Raw genomic sequence first — 18,930 nt, 5'->3', positions numbered from 1 at the left:
TATATATATATATATATATATATATATATTTACATACAGACATTGAGTAACCAGTGTCAGGTCTACCCCACCGCCGGAAGAAAAATATCTGAAATAAATTCAGCAAATAAAAAAAAAAGCAACAAGATTAGCGTCACACCACATCCGTGACACATGGCTAGCTTGTATCGTTTGCCAATGTTAATAACGAGCACTTCATTACATGTCCCACAATATGTCATTTTTCATCACATCGACTGTAACTTGAATCCTCAAATCTTAAATAAATTACTACAAATAAAACCTTAAAACAATTTAAAAAAAAACAGGAAAAAAAAACCTGAAAAGATATCTGCGCTGAGAATGTTCATCCAATAAAGAATGATAAGCTGAAGAAATTGATCTTTAATACAATTTGTACTGTCCTTGAATGTATAACATTTTTAAAAAAATTGTGTTATTCCTTCTTGTAATCTTATCCATGTTTTTAAATTGAGCTCTTAACTTTCTTTTTATTTTCCATTTGTTGCCCGAGGGGCGCATTAGAACAAACAACAACAGACCTAATTTGATGAGCATCGTGTAATATCATTTGCCTGGTCATTAAGTTAATTAACTTTTATAATTACGCTTGTGTTTTGGATTTAATTAATTAGAACATTTTTCTTTGTATTGTTCCAACCAGTTTTTAAAAAAAAACTGTTAATGGATTTTTTTCTTTAATGTAAAGATGGATTCATGAAACGGAAATTAAAATATTCTTGAACAGCCTTACCTTTCTTATAGTCAGTTTTGAAAACAAGAATACTTCAGCTCTGATTTTTTAACATAGGATATATATATATATATATATATATATATATATATATATATATATATATATATAATAGTGAACAAAGAAATATTTTTCTACTACTCCCTGATCATGGTTAGCAGCTTAAATAATATAGTTAATTCCCATTTGCACTGAGTGATCGCCCGCTGTACAATCCACAATGAAGAACTATTGTAATGGCTTTAATGTGCTGATGTCTTAAAAAAGCCACAATGACCTTACCTTGTTTACACAGGGGGGTGTCTTTACACGTGTAAGATAACATTGATGTGATTGTATCAGAATATTGGGAAATCTGTTATTTTACAATGTAGCTGGATTATACGGTCGAGAGGCTCACAATGCCGTACTAGTGAGACGCGTGTAGAAATGTCAACAGAACCATGGGAGTGTCGCTGTTTAAATCTTAAAACAAGGGCATTAGAATAACTTATCAGAGCACTTGGTTTAATCTTCGCTTTGTGATTGAAGACGCAGTGCTGTGAAAACTGAACCGAGGATTAACCCTACCACTTAGGAGATTCTAGGCTGGGATTAGACCTCACAACTACAACAAGGCGTGCTGGGATTAAGGCTGCCTCACCGCTTTGAACTGATGAAACCGTGCGGAAAACGCCGCTAATGCCTGTCAACAACATGGTCTTTTGTTCATCGTCGCATCGATTGGTATCTGATCAACCCCAGCAAATGGAGTCTCACTTAACGGTCGCACTAAATGGTCTCACTAAATGGTCTCACTAAATGGTCTCACTTAACGGTCGCACTAAATGGTCTCACTAAATGGTCTCACAAAATGGTCTCACTAAACGGTCTCACTAAATGGTCTCAGTAAATTGGCTCAGTAAATGGTCTCAGTAAATGGTCTCACTAAATGGTCTCAGTAAACGGTCTCACTAAATGGTCTCAGTAAACGGTCTCACTAAATGGTCTCAGTAAATGGTCTCAGTAAATGGTCTCAGTAAATGGTCTCAGTAAATGGTCTCAGTAAATTGTCTCACTTCTTTTGACTCTTTAATGGGTTAAAGTCCGTAGAGCGTCCTCGAGTCCACCCAGCTCTGACGGGTACCTGACTCATGTTAGGTTAAGTAAAAGCGACTGGGCATAGTGCTGACCACATTATACCTTTATATGCCGAGGTCACCTACACAGGTGAACTCTAATTCACTTGCATCATGGACCGTCAGGTTCGAAAAGGAACTTTACCGAACCCCAACCATTAAAACCACTGCCAACCTTCTCCAGAAAAACAACACCTGAACCCTAGCCTCATTCACCTAGTCCACTTATGAACTAATCCAGATGGATAACAAATTACCACTGAACTACAACAAATCTCTAACATGATGGGTCATACATTTGCTGTCCATGTATACAGACGTAGATCTGAACTTAATCTGAATAGACACAGGCTTGCTATCCACAGACGGATCTAGGTAGCACATTGAGGGCGGGGTGGGTGGGAGTCTACCTCATAACACCCGCCCCCTTTTTTTTCATCATCAAAAAGTATTTTTTATAATTTTAATTTGTTTTGGGAACCATTAGGTTATCGCAAAATTATTTCGACTTTAAACAACCTGCCATTTTATGATATTTTATATACGTCTGTATATAATAATATATAATAATAATATATATTTTATATATTTTATATATGTCTGTTCTTAGTGTAGATGTTTAGCTGGTACTGTCTTGGCCGTTCTGTCACGCTGTAGGATTGACATTTAAATAATAAAACCACATTTTAAGAAGTAGGCCTATTTGATTCGATAAAATATCAAGAGAAATCTGGGCTTTGAGTGGCCGCTAACTACTTCCACTTTCGTGAGCGTCGCCCTAGCGTGTTTTTGAAAATAAAAAATTCACTGTTTTCGAATTTAACCGTTTAAAGTTTATTTTTTAAAATGTTGGTTTGAAACTACTAAACAAGTAAGAGGATTATTCACAGACGTGTTCGATAAATTGACTTAAGAGGATCGACTTATCGTCTTTTTTTCACACACTTTATTCAGAGCTTGATAAAATGTTTTTAAATTGACGTGAAAAGCTACTGCTATAGAGAATTTATTCACTCCGTTCATTGTTTGGTAGATCTAATTTTTCCTCTGTTTTTCATCATCATCATCTTTTCCCGTTCTTACTCAATACATGATGAAGTAGAGTTTATTTATTACAATGACTTCGGCATCCGGGGGGAGGGGATGTGGTCAGCAGTACGAACAGCCCCTTACTTTCCTTAACGTGAGTTAGATACCCATCAGACCTGGGTAGACTCAGGGATGCCCTGGAGCCCCGGGACCAGGATCCGAGCTCGAGACTTTTGGGTTAACAGTCGTGGGCTCTTTCATCCGACCACGCCATTCTCGCTTTGTTTTTTAATTAGGTAAAATTGTTCTAGATAATGTATTTTACTTCACGGCATAATGTAAACCCGACTTTACACTAACTCAACTAAAACTTTACCAATTCAGCTTTACACTAGAACCACTACAATGCTTCTCCATTTAAAGAAGAAAAACAAATAAACTTTTCGCAATAGTCCTACTTAATTTTCTAAATTTGTTTTGATTTAATAAACAATTAAGCTCATAAATTATGCTACTGTTTAATTGCATTTTAATTTTTGCAGTATCAATTACGCCAATTAGCAGGATTATAATCCTTTTCATACTAACTTTCAAAAAGCTAATTAGTAATTTTTTTTGTTCAAGAGTAGATCGAGTGTTAAAACGATCTGATATTTTATAAGCAAAATCTCTATCATTGGCCCAACTTGACAGAGTATTACAGTAATAGCAACTATTTTGTTGAATTGTTTTTCACTTGTACGGAGAGTTGTGTTACAATTAGACTCAACCTTGACATTTGTGTTTCGAAATGTCCACCAGACGTGGATGCAGACGTCAGTAAATATTTAGCTAGGGCAGCGTTGACAGGTCGCTTGGCATTGAACGTTGACAATAAATGCTGTTGCCATTTTTCAGGGTATTCGTTTATTTTGTTGACAGTATGTTAAAGCTATTTTTGGAATCTCTGGGCAATGTTAAACTCTCTATGTGTAGGACATCTTACGTCTGGTGAGGGAGGGGGGGGGGGGAAGGTTGGAGAGGTTGGGACAAACAAAGAAGACAACTGAAATCTTGTTTCTAAACCCACAACTATTTAAATCCATTTCGCTATCAGCCCATAACGAGTACATAGACAAGACACATGTCGACGTCATCGTTTGAATTGCTAGCCCCCCCCCCCCCACCTGCAAGTAAGGGTATTCAGAGCTAGAAAGAGCTGACGTTTCAACATGAGCTCATCTGAAGTGTTCAATATTTTAAAACATCAGTTAACATTAACCAGCTGTAAATTTATTATGGTCAGCGTATCGACAAAAGGTCTTCGTCACATTTAAAACGGTAAAATGAGAATGTGATGACTATATATATATATATATATATATATATATATATATATATATATATATATATATATATATATATATATATATATGTATATGTATGTTAAAAATGTGAAATCTTCCCTGACCAACTCCCGCCTGCCTAGGCATCTGGAAATGACATAAGTGTTTATTAATTTAATCACAGACGTTAGCTAATTAGCTGTCTATTGAAGCTAAAGAAGACAAAGTGGTGAATTAGTGGCTTTGTCAAAGTTCATTAATTTACTTGTTGAACGATTTAAAAATCAAAGTTTACAATTTTAAACTTTGTCATAAACTTTGAACAAAACGTATCTATGACTATGAGAGTCATCTATTTAAAATATGATGCATATATTAATCATATGTGGGTCTTCTAAAAGTAACTGCAATAAAACCAATTTAATCAAATGGTTTAATGTTCTCATTTTTTTTTCTTCAAATTTGCAATATCATAACAAAAGAACATACTACATGTATAATGCCAAGGTCACAGTTTGTCTTTGTCTGATTAAATGATCAAGTTCTACTCCTCAATCTAAATCAGCCACAGATTCACAAAACAAAATTCATTAGTCTCTGAGCTCACATTCAGTAAAAAAAACAAGGCTGTTTACAAAATCTTTACTTTAGCATCTCGCGTATATCAATACGCCCCCTTTCTCCTTCCAGGATGTGACGTCATTTCCTGTATTTATTTTTACGTCATGCAGGCAGACATTCAAGGGAGACGAGCCACTTTTATTTTTGTTTCTAACATGTTACATTTTTACGACGTATTATGATACATCAGGGAATTTTGTAAGAATCCAGGGTCAAAAATTTACTTTGATATCTTGATCAAAATAAAAAAAAAGAAACATTATTTGGCTGAAAACAAAGTCCCACTTAAATAGAAGGTCACACGATCAAAAAGTCAGAGAAGTGGAACAAATTTTGTTAATAGAGTTAAGCATCTGAAATACTGAATAATGTGCATTTTACCTTTTAAACTTGAATGTCTACTGCACCACACTTATTATATATATATATATATATATATATATATATATATATATATATATATATATATATATATATATATATATATAAACATATCCATGTTCGTTATGTAATAAGTATTAGGTCATTCCGCCATTCCTGTACTTCTATAAATAATCATATTGTGCTTTAAACATTAAAATAAAAGTTATTTGTGTTTTACTTGCAAAATTGAATAATCAGAGCCTATTTTCCAGTCAAAGAAAGAGAGAGATGTCAACAAATTAAGAGACAACTCCTGAAATATTGGAGGGTGTAAGTCCACCGAACCAAACTTAATTTTTTTAGAAAATATACACTTTTACCACAGTCCGTTCCCCAGCCCTCTTTCCCGGAAAGTTTATTACGCCCCCCCCCCCCCCTCCCAAAAAAAAATCAAGTTCACCCCCCCCCCCCCGGAGAAAAAATTCCCGAAAGAAACACTGGCCCTGAGTTTGTTTGAAGATTTAGCCCTGAACTGAGAGTTCTACAACTGGATAGTTCTATAACAGAAGATAAAACAAGATACATTCAGAATGTTGCATGATTCTTAAAGTGAGAAAGTATTTACATTGGCTACACCAAAAGGTTGTTGGCTACTTATCAATGCTGAAGTAATGATCAAACATGACAGATGATAAAATATCCAAACAAATTACACATGAAACAAAGTTTTATTTAAAACAGGGATGTGCATATATTTTGTTGGTCTTAACGTCTCAGCAATGTGCGTCATGCAGCACATAGTTGTGTAGTAATACGCACCAGTCTAACGGCACTGATAAAGTCTTGAAGTAATGCTTACATTTTGTAAGGTAAATAACACCTTTTGTAAGGAGTTCAGCACTTAAAACATTAGATTCCACTCGGCATATGTTCAACACAATTTATCCTCTGAAACTAAGTATGTGCTTCGATACATTTAACACATTAAAAACATTGCCTTGAAACAATTCACACGTGAACTGCTCTTGGTTTATTTTTTTAATTTCCATTTCTGAAAATTTACACCATTGTTGTTTAATCCAACATTATCTTTGTAATCTGTTTTCTCCGAAGGTTTTTAAAATCCGAAGATCTGTCACTTACGCTAATATTTTAAGTATATATCAGCAAAACAATCATGAATTTTTAGTTTTTTTAGCCATAGCCAAATTCACAACAAGGGGCGTAACTGTAATAACCAAGACTGTGATTCACACATCAGAAGACATAAGGCAAGCCCGATGGTTGTCTCCCCTCTCTAGCGTCTGCGCCAGGTTGATGGGGGGCGCTGCAGGCGTCCCCTCCAGGTCATCGTCGTCTGACGAGTTCCGCTGGCACCTGCCCTTGAACTTTGACCGGATATTGCAGAGAAACGATCTCGTCCTCCTACGGAAGCTTGGCGAGAAGACGAGATATATATACAGCTTGATAGCCCACTCGAACCGGCTCAGGTATAAAAATATGGGCTGGAGGTTAAGGCCGAAGTGCCCGAAACTCGATGACATCATCCCGTAAATCCGCATACAACTGAGAGGCAAGCGAAGAACAAGTATGATAAAAACAATGGGAAAAATGACGTTCGTGACGCGAATCGGCGCGCGGATAGAGTAACTCCGCGCAGACCCGTTCCGATTGGAGACTTCCGCTGCGGACGATATCCGGTAGTACTCGCAGCCCCGAAAGCAGATGAGAACGACGAGGAGGACGAGGATGAAGCTGGGCAGGATGCTGACGAAGATGGAGTCAAGCGTCATCAGGACGCCGTAGTCGAAGCGGAACTCCTTCCACTCGCGACAGAACATCATAGACCCCAGCTGCAGGGGCCCCGTCATGTAGATGACGTAGTAGTAGCAGGTCCCCGTCATCACCGCCATGCCTGGGGGGAGGGGAAAAATTATCAATCGTAGATCATTATCCATACATCGTTAATCGTAATCATAAATCATAGATGATACATTGTAAATCATCAATCATTGATGGTAAATCGTAAATCATCAACAGTAAATCATAAATAGTAAATCCCCAAGCGCAAACCGTAAATCATAAATCATCAGTCGCAAATCGTAAATCACACATCACCAATTATAATCACACATTTTTAATTAGAAGTCTTATGTGATTTATACGAATCAATATTTTCAATACGAGAAATACTGTTTAAGTACGGCGTGGTCAACCACTAGCGCGCACACATCAAAAGTTTTATTCCCTGACTTGTATGATATCCTTGAGTTCACCCAGCTCTAATGGGTACCGGGGGCTTACGGCAGAAGGGTATTCAACTGAATAAAGTATTCATTTATATTTTAAAGTCAGAGAAAATGTTAACTTATTCCATCTGCCTCATTGGTCTTCAGGTCAGATAGAGTAACCTTCACAATAGTTTGACACATTAGGTGAGCGAAACATTACTTTATGGCTGTACAGTCTAGGTATAACAAAAGACAATGAAAAACACTTTTGGACCTAATGTTGGAATCTCCAGGGGAAAACGAAAGTAGCCAGGCCAAGGCAATCCTGGAGTAGAACATTAGAAGTAGAGGCAAGGGCTGCCGGCTAAAGTGCGCGCATTTAAAGAGAGCCAAGGGCTGCCGGCTAAAGTGGGCGCATTTAAAGAGAGCCAAGGGCTGCCGGCTAAAGTGGGCGCATTTAAAGAGAGCCGCTCAAAACTGAGTCCGGTGGAGAGGTGTGGCTGCAGCCCTTTGCTCCCATAGGGTCAACCCAGAGGCGTAGCGATGGGGGGGGGGGGGGGGTACACATGTCGCCGGGCGCCAAATTGAAAGTTTGTCCCCGGGCGCCGACCCTAGGGGCGCCAAATTGAAAGTTTGTCCCCGGGCGCCGACCCTAGGGGCGCCAAATTGAAAGTTTGTCCCCGGGCGCCGACCCTAGGGGCGCCAAATTGAAAGTTTGTCCCCGGGCGCCGGGCCACACAGGAAGAAAGAAAAGAAACTCGACCCACCAACATTATATATTGATCAATTGTAAGACAATTGGTATAGCTACTGGGCTCATTATTTAACCAATTTAAACGGAGGCAATGTATAAATAGAAACAGTTGATGTGATTTTTTTTTGTCGTAATAGCACCGCAGTGAAGGCTAACTTGCAAATCTGCAAAACATCATCTCCTACCAGCTGAAACATCGTATCAACGTTGATAAGCCCACTAGTACATGCCATATACTATCTGGGATTTAAAAATCATCTGCCACAGTTTACACACAGTCTCGGTGTACGAACAAACGCAATGGCGCAATTGAAAAAATAAGACACATAAATAATAAGTAAAAATCCGAGTTTTTGAGAGAGTCAAATAGGATTTGAGCATATACCATATATTTATACTAATATTTAAGAATTAAATTATATTTTTTTAAGAAGGAAGAGTTAGTGGGAAAAAGTAAATATTTATAATTATCATTTATAATTACAATTATAGAAATAAATACTTAAATAAGGGCGGTAACTCGATATCTTTAAAAGAAAATCTAGAATTCAAAAACAATCATTTATAAAAAAAAAAAGCCGGAAAGTATTGTATGCTGACGATTATGAAGATAATGACATAACATAAATCATGCTAGTATTTAAATTTCAATTATTTTCCAGTTCATAAAATAATTTAAAATAACTGTAGAATTTAAATCCTAAAATAACAGCTTTATAAAACTAGATCTTTCTATTTAATCTAGTCCAATTTTTAAATCGGTATATATGTCAGTCAATGAATAATAAAATTTTGGCTCCCTAATTCAAGGGAAAATCGTATAGTCGTTAAAGTCCAGGGGTCGGCAACCTTTTGAAGAGGAAGAGCCAAAAGTTACAATTTTCAAAATTTCCCTGGTTTTAAAGAGCCACTAACAATTTTTTATTTCAAATATTTTATTTTTTGATTAAGATTATTAGTATTTGTGCAAGGAGCTGGAGAGCCGCATTTTGATATCAAAAGAGCCGCATGCGGCTCCCGAGCCGCAGGTTGCCGACCCCTGTATAGTCGAACCCGAATAAAAATAAAATAAAAATAAAAATAAAAAATAAAAAAATAAAAAAAGTAGTCGAACCCGAATGTTCGAAGTGTGGCAGCTATCACACCACTATATCCGCCCATTTATCTAGACTTCGATCTTTAACATCATGTTCACCAAACACTGAACAAAATAACTAGCAGATGGCAGATAAAAGTTACTAAAGTAAACGACACAAACATTCACTAAAGAGTTCTAAAGATTAGTCTATATGATAACTGTTTACAACAAGACGAACTTTAATAACATTTTGAATAACACAATAGCTTGTTGTTTTTACACTTGCTGCAGCTTGTTGTCGCCTGGTTGTGCGATTGTTGCAGTCAGCGTAGCCTTGACCGCCTGTCTGGGATTATAAGGAAGGGATGGTCGTAAAGATTTGTCTTCCGTGCACACTGCCGCCAACGTGAGCAGTTATTCGTGCAGAATGGGATGCTCACTTCTGGAATAGTGACATGAGAACACTAGGCATCTAGTAGACGGATACGTACATTATCTCCGACCTCCGCTTATTGGAATTTTGCATGTGATTTAGATAATATCTTAGCATGTTGAGTTTACAAACTAACATGAGCTGCTGACCTCACGTTCAGTTTCTAGTTTATTCTATCGTCGTCTGCAAGTGATGTTCACTCCGTAACTTACATCTGCTTCATTACTTATTCCGTAAACTGCATGGAAATCGTTGCCACAAGAACGGGCTGCACTACATTCTGTTTGCAACACATTACACGGAATCTGTTGGCATTGCTATTGTCACGTCACGGATGGTGCTCCGCCAAGGAAACAGGTTTGTTAACTCAGGAAGTTGTTGCATTTATAGAATCCCCCTGTCCGCAGTCGATGTTCTCATGATCTTCCTCTGTAACTATCGACAAACTTGCAGGGCAGATCGCACCTAAACCCTGTCGGCCTTAAATACATATCGGCTCTTTTACCATGTCGGCCTTCTGTTCATGTCGTCTTTCAAATAGAATGCTAACCAAACATAAGCCGAGGAATACATTACTCACAATGATGAAAAAGCAGCCAAAATAATTAAAATACAATCACACCTTCACCTTCATCAGACATTGGCCAGGGCATCAGGTCAATGTCAGAAATACACTGTACAAATAAAGCTCATCGAACATTGGCCAAGCACATTGGCCAGTTCGCAAAGTGCTCTTAGTTCCAAACTATGACAGTTCTACAGACTCTAGCTGTCCAAACTATGACAATGCAAACAACAGGCCCAGGATGCAACACACCGGAAGTATTAGATTAGCATATCTTGCACTCAGCCACTGGATACCCCACTATCCACAGAGCTGTTAGCAATCTGTTAATGGGGTTTAAACTTACACAAGCCTGTTTTTTTTTATGTTTGGTGGGGATTTAACGTTAAACCAGCAATTTATCTGAAAACTGGGGTTTAGCCCATGGTGTTACGTTATAGTGCTGGTCTAAAACTGGTTGGTTAGAATTGATGTGCTATTAAGGAGAGAGCCGATATAGGTGTGTACGTCTGTTGGTGTGTGTGTGTGTGTGTGTGTGTGTGTCGGTGGTGGATGTTTAATGATGCTCAAATTAAGTCTTTGATGTGTGTGTGGGTGTCGGTGGTGGATGTTTAATGATGCTCAAATTAAGTCTTTGATGTGTGTGTGTGTGTGTGTCGGTGGTGGATGTTTAATGATGCTCAAGTTAAGTCTTTGATGTGTGTGTTTGTCTGTGTGCATGTGAGGTGGGTTGTCCAATATACAAGCTGAAAGCTTTCAGTGCTTTAGATGGATGATGATGGTTTCGGTACAATCGCACCGAAATTTAAACGAAGCGCTTACGAACAAATAATTTAAGCTTTTAAATACACTTAGAAAAATAAATGTTTTTTTTAGATATTTTAGCGACCAACGCTTTTCTGATTCGAGAATGTTAATTAATAAAAAGTAAAACCCTTGGTAATTAACAATGTCAATTAATGAAATAAGTAAGTAGTCTGTTAAATAACAATTTTAATCAACAAAATAAGTAAAACCTCTGGTAATTAACAATATTAATCAATGAAATAATTATGAGTTTTCTGACTCGCCAAAGTTAATTAACATGAAAAACAGTGCGGGTTACTCACCAATGACCACGACCTTGGCCCTGAAGGGTGTGCAGAGTGCAGCTTTCTTGAGCGGGCAGTAGACGCTGATGAGCTTCTCTACACACAACGCCACGGGGTACCAGATACACAGGAAGATGAAGACAAAGTTGAAGTAGGTCACGTACTGACACACTCCTGACTGGGGAGAGATGGGGAGGTTTAGTCACGTGATGGGACACTCATGACTGGGGAGAGATGGGGAGGTTTAGTCACATGATGGGTCACTCCTGACTGGGGAGGGATGGGGAGGTTTAGTCACGTGATGGGTCATTCTTGACTGGGAGGGATGGGGAGGTTTAGTCACGTGATGGGACACTCCTGACTGGGGAGAGATGGGGAGATTTAGTCACGTAATGGGACACTCCTGACTGGGAGAAATGGGGAGGTTTAATCAGGTGGTGGGACACTCCTGACTGTGGATATATGGGGAGATTTATCACGTAATGGGACACTCCTGACTGGGAGAAATGGGGAGGTTTAGTCACGTGATGGGACACTCCTGACTGGGAGAAATGGGGAGGTTTAGTCACGTGATGGGACACTCCTGACTGGGAGAAATGGGGAGGTTTAGTCACGTGATGGGACACTCCTGACTGGGGAGAGATGGGGAGGTTTAGTCACATGATGGGTCACTCCTGACTGGGGAGGGATGGGGAGGTTTAGTCACGTGATGGGTCATTCTTGACTGGGAGGGATGGGGAGGTTTAGTCACGTGATGGGACACTCCTGACTGGGGAGAGATGGGGAGATTTAGTCACGTAATGGGACACTCCTGACTGGGAGAAATGGGGAGGTTTAATCAGGTGGTGGGACACTCCTGACTGTGGATATATGGGGAGATTTATCACGTAATGGGACACTCCTGACTGGGAGAAATGGGGAGGTTTAGTCACGTGATGGGACACTCCTGACTGGGAGAAATGGGGAGGTTTAGTCACGTGATGGGACACTCCTGACTGGGGAGAGATGGGGAGGTGTTTAGTCACGTGATGGGACACTCCTGACTGGGGAGAGATGGGGAGGTGTTTAGTCACGTGATGGGTCACTCCTGATTGGGAAGAGATGGGGAGGTTTAGTCACATACTAACACACTCCTGACTGAGGAGGGATGGGGAGATTTAGTCACGCGATAGAATACACTCCTGACTTCCAAGAAGTGGGGAGATTTAGTCACGTAGTGGTACAATTCTGACTGATTTAGTCACGTTAATAAATCATTCGTAACCTGTCATTCAGTAGTTACGTCAACACATACAACAGATTCTGTGACCCCCATATGCTAGGAGCGTTTTTATAAGAACTAGGGTCAGGAAATATCGGGAATATCCTCTACTAAGTCCATCCGCCATTATGGGATTAACCAGAGGTTGAGCACGTAGGTCAAGGTCAGTCAGTGTATGATGTAATCCCACTAACCCCATCAGGGTTTTTTGTGCTCACGTTTGGTTGTGTCGATCGGTGATTTTGATGACATATGACGTAACATGTGACGTAACGTATGACAAGTTACGACAGATACTACATGACATGGTGTGAACCATGATATAGAACAAGTTACGATGATTTATGACACGAGTTATGTTTTATGACAGATCTTTTCACATACGTTGCGACATATTTCAGATTCTGTATGAGCGGTGAGATTGCTAGTCGGAAAGTATCTGATCAATATCTGATGAGAACTCTACTTCAACTGCCTTATCGACCGTACTATTTCATAGGGTTGTGTAAATGGGGACACTGGTGATACAGGGACACTGGTGATATAGGGACACTGGTGATACAGGGACACTGGTGATACAGGGACACTGGTGATATAGGGACACTGGTGATACAGGGACACTGGTGACACTGGTGCGTAGGGAGATTGGTGATATAGGGACATTGGTGATATAGGGCACTGGTGACATAGGGACACTGGTGATATAGGGACACTGGTGATATAGGGACACTGGTGATATAGGGACACTGGTGATATAGGGACACTGGTGATACAGGGAGACTGGTGAAATATGGACACTATACGGCCACTAGTGCTGTAGTGAATGCTTGGAATAAAATATACGGTATTTTAGATTGTACTGACGTTGCTAGCAAGTCAGGTTAAGTGTGGATCTGGGTGTCTAGATTAAGCGATCTCTACTAGGCTGACACTGAAAAAAAAAACAAATAAAAAAACACAACCTAAAAGATAACGGCCGATTTTTCGATAAAATTGCCTGAATATTACTTCCACGCGGGCGAAATATTGGAATCTTTCAAAGATTTCACAAAAGATAATTTGATTTATATCAAGGTCGTCGCGCCGGAAAGCAATGCATACATTTGTCAGTGGGTACGTGAGGGAGGGGCGGTGGTGGAACAAGAAGTGTACAGTGCTATTCCATCTTTTAAAAAAAAAGTTTTTTCAGTTTTCGATTTTTCAGATTATTTTACCCTTTCATCAACTCATCCACGGCCATAAGAGAGAGATTATTTTATCAATTTCCTGAGATTTATTTTTTTTTTAAAGAGATGCTTCCTCTAATGTAGGGCTAAACTATATTTTCTTTTACAGTATACCACATTTCACCAGACAGTGCGTAACTTCTCTAACCCAACGAACTTAAACACAAAGCGGTCCCACCTGTTCCTTCACAAATTACTCGAGCACAAGTTCAATTGGTACTTCCAGCTTAAACGAACCAGAAGATCGAGTTCTTCTAACACGTTCGACTGAATCTGAGTTTTAAGTTAGCTGTATAGTTAGGTTTGTGATCTTGTTAAAGCGTTATGACGATATTATGTCTCAGTTAAGGTTTAAGTTAATGAAGAAGTTGGATTCAATCTGAGGTTAACGTTAGTGGCACAGTTAGGTTTGTGATCTAGTTAAAGCGTTATGACGATAGTATGTTTTAGGTAAGGTTTAAGTTAATGAACAAGTTGGACTGACTCTGAGGTTAACGTTAGCGGCACAGTTAGGCTTGTGATCTAGTTAAAGCGTTATGACGATCTTATGTCTCATTTAAGGTTTAAGTTAATGAACAAGTTGGATTAAACAGTTATCCCCTTCCGTTTTTTCTCTTAACGTGGAAGACTCCTGGTTAAAATGCGTTTCCCACTTCGCAAGGATAGTTCAGATTGTTATTTATTCCTCGTATTTTGTGTTAAAATGTAACATGGATTCTATCATAAGTGAGATCGCATATTCTATCAGAATTTTTAAACACGTTATGTAACATATCTTTATTACTTCTACTATGTCGTAACTGAAAATTTAATAAGAGTCGCAAAAGAAAACACAAGTAATATTTCTTAACTAATATCGATTAGTGTAGAAAAAAAAGTAGGATACTATTCAGTCGTCACTGAAAACTCGTATTCCCAAAAAATTATTTTTGTAAAATCTGAAAATTGTAGGTTACGTGAAAATTGGAAACTCGAAAAATAACCGAATGAAAAATTCATCATTAAAAAATAAATGGATGAGGGTAGTCTCAAGCCAGACCACATTTCGTACAATCCAATCCAGCAATGTGACCCCCTCGCATTATGAGTGATCAATTATGTAACACTTGATGCAACACGAGCTGCAAGCAGTAGCCAATCAGCGTCTACAAAAACAGCGCATGCGCGTCAGGAAACCTAGGCGCTCTAAAAATAGAAGATGGATCTCGGGTTGAATGGCCCCGACAGTAAAGTATTGCAGGAGACATACATCGACACAGGGGGCGCTACTTGACGTGTCTATAGTGATGGTTGCTATTTCTAGATTTTTCTCTTATTGGGCTAGTTACATTTAAAAAAAAAAAAAAGCAAACTTGTCATTTTTTCACAACCTAGTTAACTTTTATTTTGTGATTTTTTAAAAGGGTGACTTTTTTTTTAAATGGCCTAAATAAAACTAAAAGGATTGTTGCCTGTTGTAAAAACAAACCGATCTCGAAAAAAAATAGTTTCTACAGAGCTTTGACGGTAAACCTTAATGTTTTATTTGTATTCAAATGTAATTAATAGCTGAGAGAATCACACTCATGTTTTTTCATGGGTGTTAGGGTCCTGGTAATGCATAGTTATTGGGGAGATAGGGTACTGGTGGCATATGACACTGGTGACACAGGGTCACTGGTGACACAGGGTCACTGGTAGTACAGGGGTACCAGTGACACAGGGCACTGGTGACTCGGGGCACTGGTGATAAATAAACAAAGGTGATATACGGGCCTATGGCGATGCATTGACGCTGGTGATATATGAACCAGGGTGATCCCGAGTAAGTGGTGATTATGGGACTGTCATAATGAAGAAATACTGGCAATATAGGTGACACATGAACACTGGTGATACATGGGCTCTTCAAGTGATATATTGTATAAAGAAAAAGTTGTGATCTAAAAATGCCGATGATCAAGAAACAGTTTTTACAAAAATGTCAATGAGTCCACTGGTCTTGAAAGACTGTGATAACCTCCTTATTCCACCGTGATATCTCTGGTTCTATCATCAAAAAGTGTATCCACACATTTTGGCGTTATTCCTATAATCTAATATTTTCCCGTCATCCTCAGATTTTTCTATTATGATAGTGGAATTTTCAGAGCTCCTAGAAAAACTCTTCTTACTGCCGATGTAGGACTTCTCATAACAATTCAAGGATGTTTATTTTTATTTTTAGAACTTCTTGGATACCGTTGTAATGTACGTCACGTTGGGTCGCAGCCAGACTCGTCCTAGACTCGTTTCCATGGTAACCGGATCAGTGCACAGGAACCCACGTGACGAATGGGCGGTGACAGTTTTAAGAACCTTAGTTCAAGAGGGGGAGATAACTTTATTCTTTTTGTTCTTCCTTCACACCAGCAGGGGCAGATAACCAGCTGTCAGTGTGGTGTATTGATCAGATGTAACTACTTGAGAGTGGGTTTTTTGTTTGGTTAAACCCTGCCCACCTTAGCATAGAGGTACGTTTTGTAAGGTCTGAGAACAAGGTGTTGATATAGGTGATAGGAAAAAGGGAAGTAGCGATATCGACCGTGGCCGAAAAACTCATTTTAATACAAAAGTGGTCTAGAAAAACTCGAATCCTCTTCTTCTTTCTGAATTATAAATTTGAGATTTCATAGGCATAAGTATTAGGTGTCACCCTGTTATGAGCCATATAGTCCACTGACTCTCATTTCAGCCTGCTTTTCTTTTTGGATTTGCTTCCGCAGTCTTTGTCTATCCAAGAATAAACTACAAGGCAGAAGTTGTTTGACTTTAGAGTTGTCTCTCCTTGATGGGTTGCTGTCCCCAGGTATCGTACCTCATCTGCCCGGGAGGTTCGCGCTCGGGATTTCTCGGTTTAGAAGCCATGAGCTTTACCGACCCGACCACACCGACACCTTTCGAGTACTCTTGCACTAAAATATTATACAAACTCGCATATTAAGTGCGGGACGGCGGGGTCGAATGGTACAGCGTTCGACTGCTGAAAGTCTCGAGTCTGTTGGACGTCCCTGAGTCCACTCAGCTCTAATGGATACCTCACTCACTACGCCGAGGTCACTGAAACATATGACATCTTCCCCTACCAAATGAACGTAAAGTTAGAAAAGGCGCTTTTCTTAAAATCTTACTAAATAAATAGTGGCGATTAATTGCAAATGGAAAATTCAGTTTTTAAGTAATGAGAGGAAATGATGCAATTAAACCAAGTCCATCTGTTGGAGGGCTGTTTGAAAAATCCGTTGACATTGTTTTTTCGCCTTATTCCTAAATTACCTATAAAATAGCGTGAAAGTCTGTTTGGTTGAGGCCAGAGACAAACAAAAGACATGACCGTCCATCATTGCATGACCCAACGCCCATGTCAACCACATAACAAAACTACTTTATTTAGACTATTTTTTGAGAGAAACAATAACCGGAACTTAGAAACACGGTAAATAACTAATCGTTCAACGATCCAACGAACCGAACATTGATCAGACAAGAACATTAACATGTGATCTGATGCAGAGTAACATTCAAACATACACAATAACAACAAATCGCACCAAACATGCGAGAGCTCATAACTTTCAACAAAATTATCAGTTCATGAACAAACCCCAGCCAAACACTCCGTGGCATGAATAGACTAACCACGCACAAAAAATGCTTCCAATGCTAAGATCCAGCCTAAACACTAACCCAATGAATTGACCAATACATGGCCTTACTTCCAACAATACAATCCACATTAAACCTAACCTTATGTACCGACACATAACCACATTCAACACCATACTATAATTAATCCTCAACCCTAACGCAATGAATAACCAACTACATAAAAAACAAATCGTCCAACACAATAATCCACTTTAAACCTAATCCTTACTCACCCACGTGATGAGGTTCAGCCCGTGTTGCACTAATCCCATCTGAATGAACTCGGTCACCAAGGCCCCACTGTCCACGACAGACATGGCTGCTAGATACGGCACCGACGGAATCTTACGTAACCGTGTCCGTGTGAACACCAGGTAGGACAAGACGTTCGACAGGACACCTATGGCCATGATGGCAGGGCAGGTATAGTAGCTCAGCTTCATCACCATCGGCAGCGTCATCGACACCATCCTCTCAGATGGGTTGAAATATTTCGGCGCTCTGGTTCTGGTACCGTTTGCCAGGAAGAGCTGGGTGGCGTTGTCCATTTGGCTGACCGGACGGACGTGGCCCATGTTTAGTATGTCGCTGGAAGCGTCCTCAAAGGAGGAGACGTTGAACTCCTGCAGGTGTAGAGGGAGAATCATCCTGTCGAAGTAGTCCGTCATGTTGTGCGGTATCATCCTTGATGCCGGATGCGTTCTAGAATCACACGCCTCAAGACATGTGATGGATGATTATCCACAAATGCAGAAAATTATATTCCATTAATTTTATTATCTTATCGATATATAGAATTCCATCATAGAAAATGTGTGTAATGATTTTGTCAAAGCTATATTATCCGATACAGAAATAAACACAGGCAGGCTGTTTTAACACAGACAGGCTGTTTTTAAGCACAAGTGGGCTGCACATTTTCGTAGATCGGTTTCTCTTGTGAAGATTCCATTTCCGTGTTTTGTAGCCAGAAGATCTGCCCACCCTGACTCTCACGTGACTGATGTAAAATCCAGTTGACCGCAGACTGAACGACTCACCGCATGCACGTGCATGCCACTCACGTGAAAGACCCAGGTACCAGATTCTAGTCACGTCCAGGGCGGACGGAGTTATCGGACTTCATTGTTCAGGTTACCTCCCTCGGTGGTTGAACGTATCCTAATAGCCCCACACCCACGGGCTATTGCTGGGTGTCAACACTGCCCGTCCCCGGCGGGACCTGGGGTGGTGTAACAGCAGGAGCTGGGGGCGTTCAGCGGCTCATTGTGTCCCGGCCCTCACTCGGATTGCTGCTTGTGTCTGCACACACTCGGCCCCTGGGAGTAAAAAAACAGTGAATTAGTGAGAGGAGCAGCACATCATAACTACAGAATTAACATGCTGAAGTGGGATGACGCTAACAGCAACAAGGA

The 18,930-nt window shown here is 39.6% G+C and overlaps 1 protein-coding gene across 1 annotated transcript; it reads right to left on the bottom strand.

Moving 5' to 3' along the window:
• Nucleotides 1-6,229: 6,229 nt before the first annotated feature.
• Nucleotides 6,230-18,308, bottom strand: LOC131948585 (uncharacterized). Its single transcript, XM_059310179.1, has 3 exons — nt 17,749-18,308; nt 11,381-11,540; nt 6,230-7,125 (listed from the first exon to the last, which is right to left on the bottom strand). Exons 1-3 carry the CDS (start codon nt 18,196-18,198, stop codon nt 6,461-6,463), a joined length of 1,275 nt encoding a protein of 424 aa, XP_059166162.1. The 5' UTR covers nt 18,199-18,308; the 3' UTR covers nt 6,230-6,460.
• Between the last annotated feature and the right edge of the window lie 622 nt (nt 18,309-18,930).

The sequence above is a fragment of the Physella acuta genome, unplaced genomic scaffold (assembly GCF_028476545.2).
Source record: "Physella acuta isolate Inbredline_101_S28 unplaced genomic scaffold, ASM2847654v3 ptg000650l, whole genome shotgun sequence".
Classification (NCBI taxonomy): Eukaryota; Metazoa; Mollusca; class Gastropoda; family Physidae; genus Physella; species Physella acuta.
This window is presented reverse-complemented; position numbering and strand designations above follow the sequence as displayed.

What these genes read in the sequence shown, in the direction of transcription:
- LOC131948585 (XM_059310179.1), bottom strand. Translation starts at nt 18,198, where the DNA reads ATGATACCGCACAACATGACGGACTACTTCGACAGGATGATTCTCCCT. An exon ending in GGCTGAACCTCATCACGTGG is followed by an intron (nt 11,541 to 17,748) that starts GTGAGTAAGGAT and finishes ATCTCTCCCCAG; the next exon opens with TCAGGAGTGTGTCAGTACGT. An exon ending in GGCCAAGGTCGTGGTCATTG is followed by an intron (nt 7,126 to 11,380) that starts GTGAGTAACCCG and finishes CCCTCCCCCCAG; the next exon opens with GCATGGCGGTGATGACGGGG.